The 20,364-nt window shown below is 36.6% G+C and overlaps 1 protein-coding gene across 2 annotated transcripts in view; it reads right to left on the bottom strand.

The window, feature by feature from the left end:
- Positions 1-12,593: 12,593 nt before the first annotated feature.
- LOC150110431 (succinate dehydrogenase [ubiquinone] iron-sulfur subunit, mitochondrial-like) overlaps positions 12,594-20,364 on the bottom strand; it is a 163,487-nt gene continuing 155,716 nt past the window's right edge. For both annotated transcript variants that reach the window (XM_090393764.1, XM_090393756.1), the window contains one exon: positions 12,594-13,034. In XM_090393764.1, the coding sequence (XP_090249890.1) occupies positions 12,942-13,034 (93 nt within the window). In that variant the 3' untranslated portion in view covers positions 12,594-12,941. The remainder of the gene's footprint in view (positions 13,035-20,364) is intronic.

Here is a 20,364-nt window from a genome sequence, read left to right as displayed (position 1 = left end):
GAGAGAATTTTGAGATTAGTGACTAATCTCTTGACAAGTCTGTCTGTGGAATGGTCCTTATGGGGAGAGATTGAGGATGTATGTTGCAGAGTTTGGCTGACAGGGGCAGAGGAGAGGCCCTTTCTTTTAGTGTTGCACGGTGATCAGCATTCATTTTAGAAATTATGGACTTTACAACCGTGTTATGAATAACTATTTTAATTTCTCGAAGTTTCGACCTTCATATTAAGATCATCATCTGGAGTATATACAAATATACAGGACAAGCTGAGTTACATTATACACGATAAGCTAAAGGAACAATGATTTGATCACCAGTTAATCTACTGGCATGACCTCTAGTAGAAAAAAAAATACAAATTATTATTTAGAAACTACATCAAAACTAAATTCTATTTAAGATAACATAGGAAAAAATTCTTTCTTATAGATAGTCTTCTTTCAGTAACAATGATGTCCTATTTTTAGCATTACAATTGTTATTTTAGATTTAGGATTCTGGATTGTCTACAGTCCTGTTTATAGTTAACTCTTGGAGAGTAAGGTGGGTAGAATGTGTGCCTTCCATATGCTTGGGATTTTTTAGACCATCATTATTGTTCAGATTGGGGTGGTTGATAAGAATTTCACAGGCTTCCTTAAATTTGCGTTCATACCATGTTTTGGTGTGATGTAAACAACTGGTGCTTTTCCAGTCAATTCTATGTGAAGTGTTCAGGGCATGGTCAGAAAAGCCAGCTTCACCATAGTTATTATATTTAATGTGTCGTTTATGTTCCTTTTGTCTGATAGGAACTGTGTGTCCTGTTTCCCCTATATACGGTATACTCCAGGATGGGCCAGCAGAGGGAGTAGGTCTTCACCCATTATAAACTATAAACAGGACTGTAGTAGACAATCCAGAATCCTAAATCTAAAATAACAATTGTAATGCTAAAAATAGGACATCATTGTTACTGAAAGAAGACTATCTATAAGAAAGAAATTTTTTCCTATGTTATCCTAAATAGAATTTAGTTTTGAAGTAGTTTCTAAATAATTATTTGTATTTTTTTTCCACTAGAAGTCTGACAGTAGATTAACTGGTTAAAGGATCAAATCATTGTTCCTTTAGCTTACTGTGTATAATATAACTCAGCTTGTCCTGTATAATTGTATATACTCCAGATGATGATCTTAATAATAATATTATTATTATTATTTGTGATACCTCCAAGGAATCTGAAGACTCATTGCAGGAGGACACCTACTGTACAACTCTCTGTCTCCACTACTATACCAAACCTCTACTATCAATCAATGCCATCTACTACTCACAACCTTCACCACCACAGCTAGTATTTTTTGTCTGTAAATTGCGTGTGTTCTGAAGGGCTGATTTGTCTGTTTCCGGGAGAAAAAATCCTGCTACCTCCGTATGAGATTGGCTAACTCACCTTCAATTGAAAAAAAGTCATATAAAGATTCCTCCCGTCATGACGAGAATCGAACTTAGGCCTTTTCTAATCGAAGAGCGCAATGTACCATCATTCTTATGAAGATAGAAATGTCGGAAAATTAAAATAGTTATTTATAACAGTTGTAAAGTTCATAATTTCTAAAATGAGGGCAGAGGAGACGGGATATGATATAAACTTATAAGTTACAATAGGGAATTTATAAGATTGACACAAAAGAAATTTTTCAATACATGGGGAGTAGGGGTAAAACAAAGGGTCACTTGGAAGTTGTCTAAGAGTGTAGTTAGTAAGTATGCGCAGACTAGGTTTTTACTTGGAGAGTAGTGAATGAGTGGAATGCATTTTCAGAGGTGGTTGTGAGCACGCCCAACAGTGAATGAGTTTGAGGATATATATGATAGATATTATGTTAATTGATAGTGTGGAGTCTCCCATGAAGAGTCTTGACTCCATAGAGTACTCATATATAAATAATATTGGTAAAACTGGATGCACAATTCCAACCCATAAAAAAAACATAAACAGCACATAAAAATTTGGTAAATTGGGGTTCTCATATCCCATTCTTAATATCCTACAAACTGATTGGAAAGGTGCCTTACATTATGTGAAAACTTTGTATGAATGCAAATTTAAGGAGACTTGTGAAATTTTGATCATCCCAATCTAAATAATACAGATTACTAAAAATCCCAAGAATGTTGATGTTACATTCAGCCCACATAACTTCTTTTTCAAGTTCTCCAGTTATTGCTGGATAAGTAAGTCAAGTTATTGCTATGACTTACTAGTTGTCTGCATAATTTATTAAAATTATTTTTAAAATGTTACTGTCTATTAACATCTTCAACTTCTAAAATCTGTTTTATGGGCAGGCAAAATAAATTTTGTCTTTGTTATACATAAGCTATTTCTGTAATGAATAGATGGATTTTATTATATACTAATGCCAGAAGTATCAGAAACAAGAGGAAGGAGTTTTTGGCATTGGTTAGTGCAACCTTGCCAAAAGATATAGACATTAGTGAGACTTGGCTAACAGCAGATGATGTAGTTACAGGGATTTAATGTGAAGGGTTTAGTATTTTCAGGGTTAAAAATACTGATATGGAGTAGGAAGGGGAGGGAGGGAGAAGTATTGCTGATGATAGTAGATGAATTGCAGCCAAAAATAATAGGAAACAGATGAGAAGGTGACTGTTCATTTGAAACAATCTGGTGTGAGATTAAAGCCAGTAAGACCAAATATAGAGTTGGTTGTTGCTATAGGCCAGGAGTTCCACAGGTTGAGTAATTATTATGGGGGACTTCAACTATGGAGATATAGACTGGAAGGAAGAAAGAAATAGAATTCATACAACTGTTAAGAGATAATTACTTAAGCCAGCATGTGATGGCGAGAACTAGAGGTATGAGGGTATTGGACCTTGTCATAGGATCAAAAGAGCTATTCATAACCAAGGTGACCACATTGCTTCCAATTGGTGAAAGTGTGGTCTTGACTTGGGAGATTATAAAACATGAGGAATATTCTATCAAGAAGGGGTATATATGAAACTACAAGGGAGGTGATTATGAGAAGCTTAGGAAGAAGCTTAAATCTGTGCCATGGCAAAAAACACTGCAGGGCAAGGAGGGTGAATCAGGTAGGAGTTAGATGGATGAGTAATATCATTAAGCATGAGCTGCAGAAGAAGAAAATGATGTGGAGGGTACATTAAGCATGAGCTGCAGAAGAAGAAAATGATGTGGAGGGTATATAAAGAGAAAGGTGACCAGCATGGCAAGGAGGGAAGTATCAGATTATGAGAAGAATCTAGCCAAACAGACCAAAGGATATCCCAAAGAGTTCTTTCATCATGTAGCAAGTAAGAGGAAGAATGACTATGGAAGATTAACCTTAATGAGTGATGATGGTCACAAGAAGACAGAAGTGGATAAAATATTTGAGTTACTGAGTGACCACTTTGCAAGGGTAAATCATCCCAGGAGGTTATTACTGCTTTAACCTATGTGGTAACAGAGGTGGATGAATTGGTGGTTCTTAGGATATTGCAGATTCTCAATGAAAATACAGCTGTGGGATTAGATGGGATATCAGCTAGGATTTTGCAAGAATGTTCAAGGAAACTGGCAATGCCTCTGACTAGGCTCTAAATCTCAGGTCTGGTAGAGTTTCAAGGGAGTGGAAAGAGGGCAAAATAATTCCCTTGCATAAGAGAGGTTCTGAGACTGCAGTAGCAAATTTTAGACCAATCAGTATCTCAGGTGTGGTGGTAAAAGTACTAGAAGCATTGGTCAAAAAAAGAGAATTCGAGTAAATAAAAATATGATACCATATGAGGGGCAAGATGGCTTTGTAAGGAGTTTGTCATGCCTTAATAATTTATGAACTTTTTATAATAGGGTAACAGTTGAGTTGGATAAAGGGAATGGCTGCATGATGATTTTGCAAAGGCATTTGACAGAAAACATGGAACTTTTATGCAAATTAGAACAAATGGGGGATAGATATGACGCTGGTTAAGTGGATGGCTGCTGGACAGATATCAAAAAGTGGTATATGGAAGGACAGAATCGAGGTAAAAACAGGTGACTAGTGGTGTGCTGCAAGGTTCAGTGGTGGGAGTATTGCTGTTTAATTTGCACATAAATGATATAAGAAATAACCTGAAAGGAAATATTCATTTGTTTGATGCAAAATTAAGTATAGTAATAATAGTTAAGGCAAATGTGGAGAGCTTGCAGGATGATTTAAATAGGTTAGTATGGGCAAAAGATAAAACATATCAGTTTAACATGGAGAAATGTGAAGTTATACATTGAGGGTTAAATAGATTACAAGCTGTGTATCACTTTGATGGCACTGTACTCCAGGAAATAGATGAAGCTAGAGATTTAGGGGTGGTGGTAGACAGACAGTTAAAGTTTAGAGGACATATTGCTAAGGTAGCCCATAAGATTACTTGGCTACTGAAGAACACATTAACATGCAGAGATAAGGAAGTTGTAATTCCTCTTTATAAGGCCTTCATACACCCACATCTTGATTACTGTGCTGAGGTCTGGTCCCTTGGGGGATTGAGGGTGTGGATTGGAGAAGTTGGTTGATAGGAAAAAAAGAGGGGATATGATAGAAACATTTAAGTTCCTTAAAAGGTTTTATAGGACCGATGCAGGGGAAATGGTTTAGCATTTGGCTAGAGGGACCAGAACAAGGGGTCATCCCTGGAAGTTGAATAAAGGTGTGGTTAGTAGGGGTGTGAGGAATATATTTTTTGCTTACGGGGTTGCGAATGAGTGGAATGGGTTGCCCGAGTCAGTTGTGAGTACTTTGTTAATGGATTCAAGGAGAGGTATGATAGATATTGTGGAAAGAATGGGTCTCCTACAATGAATCTTTGGACTCCATGGAGGTGCCCGTATAATAATAATTAAAATCAGGTGGAATTCTTCCACCTGATACTTTATACTACCCTTTCTGTCCAAAAAGAAACCGAACTTTTCAAAAATAGAAGAAACTAGTGGCACCACCTGTTGTATATTTTTGTTGTCGAAAGCGGTAACCTTCATTAGTTTGAAATGAGTTTCAAACAGAGAGCTGCGATTGACTTTTGTGTTAAACTTGGTAAAAGTTTTACCGAAAAGCATCAAATGCTTCAGAAAGCATACGGTGATGAATGCTTACCCCATACTCAAGTTTACGAGTGCTTTAAGCGATTTCAAAGTGGTCGAGAGATGCTTGAGGACGACAAAGTGCAGGGCCATCCAAAAACTGGACTGAGTGAAGTTAACATCCAAAAAGTGCGTGATTTCATCAAAGAAATCCTGAAATTGTCCGTGAGATTGATTGAAGATGAATTGGGGATTCCAAAATCAACTGTGCACAAAATTTGACCAAGAGTTTGGGTCTTTGTAAATTGAATTCGCGAGTTGTTCCCCACAAGTTGACTGACGACCAAAAAATGTATCGAATTGAACACTGCAAGGACCTCATTAAAACCGCTTGTAAGGACTCAAACTTCCTTGAAACGATCATTACTGGTGACGAAACATGGTGTTTTGAGTATGAGCCCAAAACAAAGCACCAAAGTGCTGAGTGGAGACCACTAGAAGAGGGGCATCGAAAAAAAGTCGCTGAGAAGTCAAAAGTAAAGACAATGCTGATTTGTTTCTACAATTCCAAGGGCATTATCCACAAAGAATTCGTTTGGAGTGGCCAAATGGTCAATGGTGAGTTTTATCTCAAAGTTTTGAAGCGAATGATAGTGAAAATTCTTCTCATATGGCATGAATATCGTGATGCAGGCAGCTGGTCACTTTTGCACGATAATGCACCATCTCATTGTTCGAACATTGTGACAGTTTTTGAGCAAAAACCAAGTTTGTGTGTTGGATTACTTGCCGTATTCACCTCATTTAGCACCCTGTGACTTTTCTCTTCCCCCGAATTCATTTGCCGATGAAAAGAAAGTGATACAGCAGTAACCATGACCCTCAATAGTATCCCAAAAACCGATATAAAACTCATTTAACGAATTAATTGACCGTGCCAAACACTGTATCGAAGCTGAAAGAGAGTATATTGATTGAAATAAATGATTTGAATAATTATAATTGGCCTGTGTTTTATTTTCTATCAAAAGTTCGGTTTCTTTTTGGACAGAGTGTATGTCAGAATCAAAATCATGTTTGTTACTATGCTCTGGTTCAGTGGAATACGTTCACTTGGTTTAATTGTGGTTTCAATCAGAATGACAAAATGATTCAAAGCAATAACATTCATTAAGACCTTACAAAATTTTTGAAATAATTTCCGTTGAACCATTTGTAGTGACATAACCCTTTCTTTTAGAGTTACACGGTGATCAGCATTCATTTTAAAAATTTTATGGAATTTACAACCTTGTTAAAAAAAAACTTTTTTTATTATCTCGACGTTTCGATCTTCACATCAAGATCATCATCTGGAGCGTACATAAATATACGGGACAAGCTGAGTTACATCATTAACTGTAAGCTAGAGAAACAATGATATGATCACATGTTATTCTACTGGAGTGACCTCTGGTGGAAAAAAAATAATAAAAATTAAAATTAAAATTAAAAAAAATAAAAAATAAAATAAAAAAATAAATTTTTACATCAAGCTAAATTCTATTTTTACGACAGGAATAAACATTCTTTTAGATGGTTTTCTTTCAGAAACAATCGGTGTCCTATTTTTAGTATTACAATTCTTATTTTTGATTTACAATACTGGATTTTCTACAGTCCTGTTTATAGTTGTTCTTGGTGAGGAAGGTCGAATATATACCTTCCATATGTTTGGGATTTTTAAACCATCACTGTTGTTCAGATTGGGGTGGTTGCTGATAATCTCACAGGCTTCCTTGAATTTCCGTTCATACCATGTTCTAGTGTGATGTAGACAGCTGGTGGTTTTCCAGTCAATTCTGTGTAAGATATTCAAGGTCATGATCAGAAAGGCCACCTTCACCATAATTATTATATTTAATGTGTCGTTTATGTTCTTTTTGTCTAATAGGAATAATGCGTCCTGTTTCTCCTATATATATGGTATGTTGCAAGTACAATAAATCCGGTACACTCCAGGGTGAGCTAGTGGAGGGAGTGGGTCTTTGGATGAGTTGAGTAAGCTTTTTAATTTTGCAGGAGGTTTAAAGGTGGCTTTGAGGTTGTACTTTTGTAGTACTCTGTTTATTTTGTCTGATATTCCTTTAATGTAGGGAATGGTTATAGTTTTACTGTAGTCTGGTTTGTCTTTGTTTTTTATTGTGGTTTTGTAGAGAATTTTGTTTATGGTGTTTTGGCTGTATCCGTTTTTTTGTAAGTTATTACTGATAATTTTAAATTCATCTTTCAGTGCCTGTTCACTGGAACAAATCGTCTGAGCTCTGTTTTTTAGCGTGCTGATGACACCTAGTTTTTGTGTTGGGTGGTGGTAGGCGTTATGCATATATATTGTCCCGTATGTGTCGGTTTTCAGTAAACAGTGAAGGAAAGATTGCCCGAGGGAAGACGTGTGACAAGTGTATCTAGAAATGGAAGTGTGTTGTGTTTTTCAATTTCGATTGTGAACTGTATGCGTTTGCCAAAAAATTAGCGGCAACACTCAAGGAGTTGGTAGGTCACTCCCCTTCCTATATCAAAAACACACAACACTTCATAAACGTCATCAAAACATTATATTAGAAAAAGATGATTTATTAGTCAGTTTTGACGTTTCTGCCATCTTTACGAATGCCCCAGTGAATGACACAATCCTTTTCCTATAGAACAAATTCCCTCCAGATATCACGGTGCTTTTTGCGCATGTATTACGGTCGGGTTATTTTGTATGGCAAAACGCCTTCTACTTACAAAAAGAAGGCACAGCCATGGGCTCGCCATTAACCCCCCCCCCCCCCATTGCTAACTTTTACATGGAACATTTTGAGCAACTTGCCCTAGATTCCTCCCCTCTAAAACCCAAAGTCTGGCTTAGATACGCTGACAATGTTTTCGCGATCTGGTCCCATGGCCACCAGACATTAGACACATTCCTTAGCCACCTAAACAAACAACACAAACGCATACAGTTCACAATTGAAATTGAAAAACACAACACACTTCCGTTTCAACATACACTTGTCACACGTCTTCCCTCGGGCAATCTTTCCTTCACTGTTTACCGAAAACCGACACATACGAGACAATAGATACACAAACTCCTACCACCACCCAACACAAAAACTAGGTGTGATCCACACGCTAAAAAACAGAGCTCAGACGATTTGTTCCAGTGAACAGGCACAGAAAGACGAATTTAAAATTATCAGTAATAACTTACAAAAAAACAGATACAGCCAAAACACTATAAACAAAATTCTCTACAAAACCACAATAAAAAACAAAGACAAACCAGACTACAGTAAAACTATAACCATTCCCTGCATTAAAGGAATATCAGACAAAATAAACAGCGTACTACAAAAGTACAACCTCAAAGCCACCTTTAAATTGCCTGCAAAATTAAAAAGCTTACTCAACTCATCCAAAGACCCACTCCCTCTACTAGCTCACCCTGGAGTGTACTAAATTTATTGTACTTGCAACATACCATATATAGGAGAAACAGGATGCACTATTCCTATTAGACAAAAAGAACCTAAACGACACATTAAATATAATAATTATGGTGAAGGTGGATTTTCTGATCATGCCCTGAATACCTTACACAGAATTGACTGGAAAACCACCAGCTGTCTGCATCACACTAGAACATGGTATGAACGGAAATTCAAGGAAGCCTGTGAGATTATCAGCAACCACCCCAATCTGAACAACAATGATGGTTTAAAAATCCCAAACATATGGAAGGTATATATTCGACCTTCCTCACCAAGAACAACTATAAACAGGACTGTAGAAAATCCAGTATTGTAAATCAGAAATAAGAATTGTAATACTAAAAATAGGACACCAATTGTTTCTGAAAGAAAACCATCTAAAAGAATGTTTATTCCTGTCATTGTTAAAATAGAATTTAGCTTGATGTAAAAATTTATTTATTTATTTTATTTTATTTTTTATTTTTTTTTAATTTTTATTTTTATTATTATTTTTTTTCACCAGAGGTCACGCCAGTACAATAACATGTGATCATATCATTGTTTCTCTAGCTTACTGTTAATGATGTAACTCAGCTTGTTCTGTATATTTATGTACGCTCCAGATGATGATCTTGATGTGAAGATCGAAACGTCAGGATAACAAAAAACGTTTTTTTTTTTTAACACGGTTGTAAATTCCATAAAATTTTTAAAATGAGTAGTGACATAACAGGGTAAACAAAATATACATCTATAGCATAGCCTTTCATAAACTGCACCCCAACTTCTGATATGCATATTTTAAAGTAGAAAAGTAACACCTTTCAGTAAATTCCTCTGAATGCTTCAAATCTCTCACAGGCCATCATGGTTCTTGTGAAAATTATTTTTTTTTTACTGCTGATATTTCAAAATGTGAACAATTTCATATTATATATGTAAACAATTATTAGTCTTTTAACATGATGCATATTTAGTCTTGTGCATACACTACAATTTTCTGTCTTAGGTTCAAGACTAGTTGATAAATGATTCCTTCTCCTCCTCTCAATACAACTAGACTGTTTATTGGTATAGAGACTCTGTAGCTCAGTTGGTATAGATGAAGCCCTTTGGTCGGAAAGACCAGAGTTCGATTCCCGTTGATTACACGAGGAACCTTTATCTGGTCTCTTTAGACAAAAGGTGTTAGCTGGTCTCATATGGAGGTAGAGGGTTTTTTTCCCTCCTGGAAACTCGGGTTTTTCGTCCCTCAAAACACACAAACCAGCCAGTAGAACACATGCAATTTACAGACGAGAATACTTAGAGGCATGGGGGTAATTGCCTTATCCTCGTATTATGGTTAATAAATCCAAGGATACGTGGAATGGATGCTTAAGTGCCTGTTAAAGCCACTGATGATGTCTATTGGAAACAATTTAAAATGATAATTCCTCTCTTGCAGGATAAAATTTAATGTAAGCTTGATTATTTAGGATCTCCAGTAAAATTTGGATTTCTGAGTGGTAAAAATGATATAGTTTTGACCTGCAAATCACCTATAAGACTTCATAAAAACATGCACCTGTTTTCTGTTTCTGAAGACTTCAAAATGGAGGAAGAATTTGACTCAGATTGGAGTCAAATTCTTTCTCAGATACTTCACATAGATCAGATATCTGATCTTATGAAAAAGTATGGATGGGAAGGGCTCTCCCCAATAGTCTTGACATGAGTTCTCCAGCCTTTGATCCATTCCCTAGATCAAAGTATTCCTGCAGAGTAAACTACTCTGCAGGAATACTTCACTGCCTATGATGAGGTTAAACTGGAGTTATCCCAACTCAAATTCATCAGCAAAAAAGGTCTGTTGATAGAGGACAATATTGGACTACATTGTTAAGACAATAGAGAAACATTGAAGGCCTATAAATACATTTTAATGGATTTATAAAGGATATTATATCCATTTAAATTTCACAGCCAGATGCCTTGGTTTGCACTACTTAAGAGAAACTTAGTTCATGAGGCCATATATTCACCTTTTATTAGTGTATTTAAGTTTTGAACTGTTTGATTCTAATCAGAGATCAGGCAGCAGAAACCTAAGAGGGCAAACCCTCAGTTTAAGCACAGCAGACATTTCACGTGAGAAAGTTATATTTTTCCATAAGAGAACTCTCGATATATGCAATCATAAATTATTAAAATAGTAATTTTTTTAACTAAAATTTTAGTAATTTATGATCACACCTATCGAGAGTTCACTTATGAAAAATTTAACTTTCTCACATGAGATGACTGGCATGATTAGACTGAGGGTATTTTCCCTCTTAGACTCTTGCCTGCTCTCTGGAGAGAACCAAACAGTTCAAAACAGCTCAGGCCATTGAAACCTGAACTGTGCACAGGTGTGGTCAGCTGGTTTTCAATGCTTAAAGAGGGGGAGGGAGTCCCTGGAGGATGAACCACACTGTGGTTCACCAATTTCTGCAAGGATAAGTGAAAATGTGGTGGTGAAAGCTATGGAAATCACAAATTTTTTCGACACAGGTAAATAACCACTAGGCTACTCACTATATAGCTTGGTGTTGGCAAGGAAGCAGCCAGATTAATCTCAGAGATATGCACATAGGAAGATTTGTTCAAGGTTTGTACTACACACATTGACACATGAACAGAGAGAGAGAGAGAGCACCAGGTTGATGTGAAAATTTCATCCATTCAGTTGATGAAGATCATATGTTGCAAAGAACTGTCGCTGGTGATGAAAGTTGGCGTTTTCAGTTTGATCCAGAAACAAAACACCAGAGCATGGAATGGTATGGAACTTCCCCCTGGTAGAAGAAAGTCAGGTGGCGGAAATCACGTGTCAAAACAATGGTCATTGTTTTTTTCCGACACTACTGGAATTATCCACTGGATTATGTTCCTGAGAGCACCACAGTGAATGGTCAGTATTATTTAGGAGTAATGTAACATCTGTACACCCGCATCCAACGTGTCAGGAAAGAACTGTTCCACAATCGCCACTGGTTTCTGTTGCATGACAATGGATTCACGCACTGTGCACTGTAAAGCAGTTTCTGGCTTCAAAGCCCTATAATAAATCTGGCGAATAGTCAAGCCCTAGTTTCCCTATTCACCAGATTTGGCTCCCGCAGACTTTTTCCTCTTTCCAAAGATGAAGTGTGCCTTGAAAGGGGAGCGTTTCAGCAACATTCAGGACATCTAACATGGTGTTACCCAGACACTGAAGGAGGTTCCCGTTCAGGACTTCCACTGTGCTTCGAACACCTGTATGACAGATGTAAATGTTGTGTGGAGTCGGAGGGAGATTATTTTGAATCTGTGTAATTGACAATTCCAAATATAGTTCTTTGTTTTGATATAATAATTGTCTCATTACTTAATGGATACACTGTGTATATGGGCTCATGGAGTGGATTCAAGTCAATAGTACAAACCAAGGCATGTGAAAAGTTATATTCTCATAAAGTCTCAGGAAAATTTTGATCTGGCTGCGAAATTTAAATGGATATAACATCCTTTAAATAAATAATTCACTTTCTCCAGAACGAAGCCTTTCAGAGCTCTTTATTTTAGTAACCTACAAATGTATTTTGTTAAATGTCTAGTTTAACAACAGCACAGCGTGCAGAACTTATGCACTGATTGTTGTATAAACCACATACAGATCTAGGTGTTCGTGCTGTGATAATGGATGACTTCATTGCATAAAATTGCTATTGCAAAATGCACTTTTATCTAGATGATGTATCATATCATATCATATCATATCATATCATATCATATCCAAACTTTATAATAACTTCTGTTCTTAATATCAGTGCGTAAGTTAAACTTAACATGAAATAAATTTATTAGCTGTAAAATTTTACTCTAAATTTTAAATAACTTCAAACTAATGATTCAAAGCCCTAGATTTCTGAAACCCCTTGAATTCAGGTTTTATCCTATAGCCATATATAAATTAGCCTCTTAAATAATTTAAACAAAAACAAAACACTAAGCATAAATAAAGAACAAAATTTTATTGCTGCTTTCATATGTTTTTCCTGTTTACTACAAAAGGGCAGTCATTAACATACACCATGTGCAACTGGACTTGAGCTGTATTAACAAGAAACAGGACTTGAGCAAATAGCATTAACAATAAATCTAGTAGAGGAAGGGATAAAAATGTTTATACTGAAATATGACTGAGTGAAACAAATTTTAATATAATGTCCTGAGAAGCTAAATATAACAACCAAAATATCCTGACATTCCAATTATTGAAGGTTTGCCCATGTCCAGAAATGCACATACCAAAAATATATAGTCTTGATTCATCTACATATATTTTCTCTCAAATAATAATTTAAGCATTTCCTGTCATCTGTGGTGCATCTTTCTTTGCTATCCCAGATAAAAGTTTCTTTAGCTCTCCAATTGCTTTACCTGGATTCAAGCTCTAGCAAATGTCAAGAAATAACAGCAATAAGGTTAAATCAATCAGTTGTAATGAAATCTGATTTAAACAAGAATTTCAAAAATTAATGCAGTTGACTTTCACAATAGCACATGCACACTTACACAATAGCAAACTCACAGGAATCAGGGGATGTTTTTACAATGAATTTCTTCTACTATAGAATTTTAATTAGGGAGCTTGATAGGATCTTTTTAATAGTTTGTTACAGCAAAAGCTAACTGTATGACAAAGTGCAAAGGCAAAAATTCAAAACTGTTGGAAATGGAATTATACATGGGCATGTGTGTGTATATATTTTACACATATGCATAGTGAAATTACGAGAGCAGTTGGAAAACTGAAACATGTACTAGAAGGTAATTTGATAATTAAATGAGGTGTAAAGTAAAGTACGATTTGCACACTTATGTATTTCGTATCCAAACACAAGTGGTACAACATTATTTACAGCAAATCAGAATACATTACAAATGAAAACAGCTTAAATTTGGTAGATGAATTATACAAGGAATAATAAGTAAAATATGAAGAAAACACTATACATAAGTTATATACAATAAATATGGTCAGATGTTCCTCCAGTATCTTGTGCAATCAACTACTCTTTCTGTGCAGGATATAAGGTCCTCTTTTGTGCAAGGTAATAATTGAAGAAGGGGGACAAGAAAGAAGGTGTTTGCAGTGTCCTGTGGTTCGAAGTCTGTTGAGGCTTTTCCAAGTATTCCAGTCCAAGTGGGCACCACGTGGAAGATGTTTGGCTGCTGGAATACCAGTATTATTCTCAGGGTATAGTGCAAGCCATTGAAGTCTTGTCTCTGGAGGGTTTTTAGGTGGTTCAACAATTGCTATGTCGGGATCTTAGTCTTTTGGGGGCACTGTGGTCTGGCCAAATAGTGAATGGCATTCATCATTCATTTGTCTGCTTCTTTCTTCAGCTGAGAATGCAGATCTTCAAACTGAAGAAGGTGCAATACCAGTCAAAGTATACAGGTCTCTTAGTGGTGTGCAGCAGCAGCTAGGTTTTCATTTCTGCACCCTGTTAGTGATCATTAGATCTGCTATCAACCAAATGGAAGTGATTTGTACACTATCTTTACTGTAATTAATAAACTATAGACCATCCATGAGGAAAATATGCAAGCATGAATGGAAATGGGAGAATGCATGACTGAATACTCAGTTTTGAGAAGTTACTTCATAACAAAATGGAAAGTAGACTGGAGTAGAACAATGGAAAAATAGTCATTTTCCACTGTTCTACCTGCTGAGGCTAGAGAAATAGAAGAAACTGCTTGCAAGGAGATAAATATGGTATGAAACGGCACAGGAAATAGTTGTTAAATGTGGAGAAAAATAAGAGTAAAAGAGTGAAGACTGTGAACCCTGTTGACAAGGGTTGGGTTCTTTTGGATTAGAGACATAATACACTGTCATATGCCTGTAATTCAAAATTTCTGTTTTGCAAAGATGAAAAACTGCCACCTCTATATGATATTGGTAACTCACCTTTAGATGAAATGTCCTTATAAAGGTTCTTTGTGTGGTGGACGGGATTTGAACCCAGGTCTTTCCACCCAAAGAGCATTAATGCTTTTGGGGAGTAGGGCAGATCAATATTGATCAAATTCACCCCCCCTTTGTTATTATCAGTAGATACCCATCATGTTACAGGAGAAAAGTTGACTCTGAATGTTGCATTTTTAATGAACAGTGGAGCGTGGATTATTTTGCTCTTGAATTAAATAGCAAAGCATTGTGCTTATTATGCCAAGACACTAAGTACTCATCACAGTAGTATACCCAGTTCACAGGAAAGCAATGGTCAGACAAATTTCAAAGTTAAAATGCAACACCTCATCACAGCAGAATGTTTTAAGGGGGAAAAAAAATGACAATGAAGCAGCAACTAAAGTAAGTTTAAGAGTGGTTCATTTGTAAGCCAAGCAAGGAAAGCCACATAATGATACCAAGTTTACTAAATTGTGTATGATTGCAGCAGCCAAAGAAATGTGTTCAGAGAAAGACTTATTTACAACTAGCCTTGTGATGAAAACAGCTGCTCAGAGTTGAGGACACTGGAAGCAACATCAAGAGTCAAATGAAAACAGGCCAGTGATTTCAAGTGGTTTTCCTTAGCTCTCGATGAGCGAACAAACGTTTCTGATACTTTGCAATTGCTAACATTCATTCAAGGGATCAATGCTGAGTTCCAAATGACTGAAGAATTAGCATCTGTGAACAGTATGCATGAACAATTACAGGCAAAAATCTTTTCATTCAAAGAATAAGTTAAAGATGCCAAGAAATTATATTCTTGGTTTAATCCTTTATCCAAGTGTAAGGAAACAAAGTTTGCACGTGGAGTTTCTTCATGAGTGGGATGAGGTGGTGATACACTTTTTCACTATTTGTATAAGGGGGTGCTTAAGGGTCAAAGCTGTATAACTGGGAGACCTCCACATAGCCTTTTAAGGAATGTGGAGAACAGACCAAGGCTTCTGACCTAACATCCAATCCCCACATTCTCATGGTGCATCCAGTTAGTATCCAAATAGATAATGAATGAAGAAGGGCTGGCAATTTGGGACATAGTGAAAAATTATAGTACAACATGACAGAATTTCATGCCAGCTGGGGCATCGCCTGGTTAAACAAGGCCCCGCTTGTTTACATCAGGAAACCAGGGCATAGAGCAAAAAGTCAGTTACTGGAACAAATCCTGGAACACGTTCCAACTCGCATCAGAGTTCAAAATTGGTATACTATCAACATAATAAGACTTAATGAGGAACAAATGGAACCAACAGAAGAATTGAATAAGTACTGGATCAACATAATACATGTGACTGAAAAAAAGACAAAAGCAAGTGAGATCTTTTTAAGCAACAAACACAAAATGTTATATTCAAGCAATAACATTCGGGGAAAAGGAGTAGCTATACTATTCAACAATAAATACGAGGAAATCTCGAATGGCAGGCTATATCAAGTAAAATCATGTGGGCAAATGGGCAAATATCAGAATGGGGAACTGGACAATGAGATTGATTTGTGCCTATGGTCCAACTGAAGGTTCTGCTAAGAAAGAAGTGGGGGAATTTTTTCAGGCATTAAAAAAATCAACTGACACAATGAAGAAGGAAAAGTTGGTACTTGTTGGAGAACTAAACAGAAGAATAGGAAATGATTACCAGACTCATACAGAAATGTTTTGAGAAAATTTGGAGAAAAGCAAAGCTTTTCTCCAAAATAATGGTAAAGTACCAATTACATTTCTGTTCAGGACATGGACTAGTCGTTACTAACACTATGTTCCCACATAAACATGCTGACAAATTCACATGGAGGTAAGATGCAAGAAATAAGAAACTCTCAGGGACTGTTATTATTGCTAGCAATGCTTTCCCATTTGTTCAGCACATAAGAATGGACCGAGGATATGAAATTGAAAATGATCACCATGAAATTGAATTTCATATTGAAAAGAAGAGTATGTAAGAGACTTTTAAAGCGAATCAAAGTTGTGCAGCTTTCAGATGTGAACAGTAGAACTAAAATAAACATTCAAGAAATAATGAAAGAGTTTGAAAATATGAACCAAACCTTGGAGATTCAGTGGCAAACACTGAATCAATGAAGAAAACTCACTGATTCAGCCAGAGAGGCATGTGGTGAGGTTGTCTGCACAGATATAAAAATGAGAACTGCATGGTGGACTCAGGAAGTTAAAAAGGCAGTGAGTGGAGGTAAAGAAGAAAGCATATCAAAAGTTCCTGGCAAATAAGTCAACTTGTGCCCTCAGAGAATACAGAGAAAAATGTAAGAAAGCAAAGCATTGTGTAAAATTAGTTAAACAAAAGTCTGGGAAGACTTTGGTAGAGCATATAGAAAAAAAAGAGGTTGTAAAAGGAATCAGAGATGATAAAAGTGACATGAAAACTGAAGATAAAAAGATATCCTTGATGTATAGAGTAATTACTTTGAAAGATTGCTAAATGAAACAGGTAATGACAACACAGTGGTAGAAAACACTCAACAGGCATGCAACCAGGAATACATATCGATACATTAAGTAGAAAAGCCACCAAAAACCTGAAATGTGGAAAGGCAGCTGGAGTAGTTATATTCAACCAGAAATGCTCAATTTTGAAGTTATAAAAGTTTTACAGTGGCTGCATAATTCAGAAGGCATGGCCAAATTGTAGATTATTAGAGTAGATGTCTCATAGTACCCATCTATAAAAAGGGAAATAAAACAGTGAAAATTACAAAGGTATTTCCTTACTGAGTGTTCCTGGTAAGATTTATGCAAGCAAAACTGAGAAATGGCTAAGAACAACTGTGGAAGAGAAGCTTCGTGAAGAACAAGCTCGATTCAGGCCAAATAGAGGTTGTCAGGATCAGATTTTCACTTGAACTCAATAAAGAATTGTTTGAGAATATAACAAGGATTTTTAAGTTTTGTATGTCTAGAAAAGATATATGACAAGGTACTAAGAGGGAAACTATTCAAAAAGCTACAGTTATATGGTATTAATGGGACATGATATATCAAGTAATACTTTGGGTCTATTTGAGTTTCAAGTAATCAGTTAGAATAGGAGGAGGTACAGAAAGATGGTTTGATGTTAAATCAGGTGTGAGATAACTATGTACATTATCCCCTCTTCTGATTCATCATCTCATTTATGAAAGTAAGTGGTATTAAACCTGGTGCCAAAATTGGAGATGTTAATCTTGGCTTTTTACTTTATGCATGTGTTATACTTCTAAACAAATCCAGTACAAGTCAACAAGATTCCCCAACTAAATTTGGTATGAAAATCAGTAATAAAAAGACAAAGATAATGAAAATAGCCAGAAATATTGAAAAGATCAACTGCATCCTGAATGGACAAACCTATAGAACAAGTAAAACCTTTCAGCTGCCCTTTTAGTAAAGATGGCAAATTACATATTGAAATAGATAACAGAATTAGCAAAGCTGGCATGGTTAGAAGTTGACAGAATAAATTTATATAGAATAAGAACAATGTGGCTTTCGCATCCTGGTAGAAGCACAACTGACCAAATCTTCACTTTAAGGCAAGTCTTTGAGAAATCTTGGGAATATGCCAAGAATGTCTACACGTTTTGTGGACTTGGAGAAGGCATATGACCGGGTTCCTCGGGATAAGCGTTGGCAAGTAGTACAGGAGTATGGAGTGGATGGCGCCGACTATTAGCTGCCATCAAGTCCCTGTATGAATGCCCAGAGTTTTGTGTCAGGGTAAACAGCACAAAATCTGAACCTTTCACAGTCTTCGTTGGCCTCTGCCAAGGGTGTGTTCTGTCACCCCTCCTTTTCATAATATTTATGGACTGGATTGATAGGCACAGCCGAGGCAGTGAGTGTGTCAGAATTGGAAGATGTAGCATTAGACGTCTGCTTTTTTGCATATGACCTAGTTCTGCTTAGCTCTTCCACAGATGACCTCCAGCGGACCCTGGATAGGTTTGTAGCTGTTTGTGCAGACACCGGAATGAAGATCAATGTAGCCAAAACTGAAACATTTGTGGTCTCAAAACAACCATCCCAGTGCACTCTACATGTAAGTGGAGTCCCAATGAGGCAGGTGGAGAAGTTTAAATACCTTGGGTCCATATTCACGAATGATGAAAAATGGGACATAGAGCTAGTTACTCGAATTGGCTTAGCAAGCTCAATATTGCGGGAGCTTGGCCTTTCAGTAGTATTGAAGCGGGAGTTAAGCCAGAAGGCAAAGCTGGCTGTCTTCAATAGTCTATGTCCCCATCCTCACCTATGGTCATGAGAGTTGGGTAATGACCGGAAGAATGCGGAGACGAATCCAAGCGGCTGAAATGAGGTTCCTTCGAGGGGTTGCAGGACTGACAAGACTCAACAGAGTCAGAAGCTCTGCAATTCAGGAAACCCTCAATACTCAACTGCTGCTTCTCTGTGATGAGAGATCACAGTTATGTTGGTACAAGCACCTGGTCAGAATGCCACAAGAGAGGCTCCCTCAGCAGGCCCTCTTTGCCAAGCCAGAGGGTGGGAGGCCACGTGCTCGCTGGATAGATTATATCCAAAACCTTGGGTGGACACGTTTGGGAAACACACCAGAACACCTGAGCTTGGTAGCAGAGGATCGTGACCATTGGAAGTTCCTCTTGTAGCTGTTGCCCCCACAACCCAATTAGGAAAGGTGGGCCTTGAAGATGTATGTATGTATGTATGTATGTATAGAATGAGAGAGAAATTAGTCAAAACGCTAAATTAGCTGCATACAAGACAAGTGTTCAAACTAATTTTAACTTATGAATCTCAGAGCTGGATTAGAAATAAAACACTTGACCATATGCTAGAGTTCTGAGAAAGAACAGATTGGCATCAATATCATATTAAAAATGAGGATATTATTAAAGAACGCGTTCTTAGCATTTAGAAATGTGTTAGCAGGAGCTAATCTCAGATGGTATATTCACTAACAGAATGAGTGAGGAAAGATTAGCAAAACAAATGTTCTTTTTCCTCTGGGAAAAGGACTGAGAGGAAGACAAAGATCTAGATGGGTTGATACAGTAAAAATGCCTTAGAAGACAGAAATATAAGATCTAATAGTACTGAAGTCTTGACAGATAACAGATTGATTTAGGAAGTTAGTAATGATGTAACTTTTCATGTAATACTATCATAATATCCTGTGCATCCCCTGATGGTAAATGTCAGGAATCTAATGACGATGTATATGGCAAATATATAATTTCTGCATTTCTCTTCTGGCTCCTACTCATGAGACCTTAATAAAAGTCTAAACTGGTCTGGGTACTTATACACACCCAAAAGGATGCGTGCTTTGCATTATGGAATACCAAAGCAAGTGATGTTAAGTCATTAGCCTTTATATACAAGTAGCCCAGTCACGAAGAAACTTCATATATAAACTTTTCTTCCATTCAATAAAGGATTAAGCCAAGAATATAATTTCTTGCCATCTTTAACTTATAGTTTAACTATAACAACTTTCGATATTTTCAAAGAAGTTGAAAAAATGCTGTGGAAACAGCTGAAAAGTATTACAACTGATTGTGGTAAAAATGTAGGACAGGGGTCTTCAATGCATGGCCCACAGAGCTCTTTGTCATGGCCTACCGGCCATTTTGAAAAAATAACTACTTAACATTAAAACGCAATTAAATAAAAAATAATTTCAACGAAGCCCACAGGCCATTAAGTAATACTGTGGTATTTAGAACTGTAAGATGCTTTTCAGATTCACAAAGAACGCTGTGCATTTGATACTTTACA

This window comes from Typopeltis vanoorti, chromosome 1 (assembly GCF_054136105.1).
Source record: "Typopeltis vanoorti isolate ZY-2024b chromosome 1, IOZ_Tvanoo_1.0, whole genome shotgun sequence".
In the NCBI taxonomy this organism is placed as follows: domain Eukaryota; kingdom Metazoa; phylum Arthropoda; class Arachnida; order Uropygi; family Thelyphonidae; genus Typopeltis; species Typopeltis vanoorti.
This window is presented reverse-complemented; position numbering and strand designations above follow the sequence as displayed.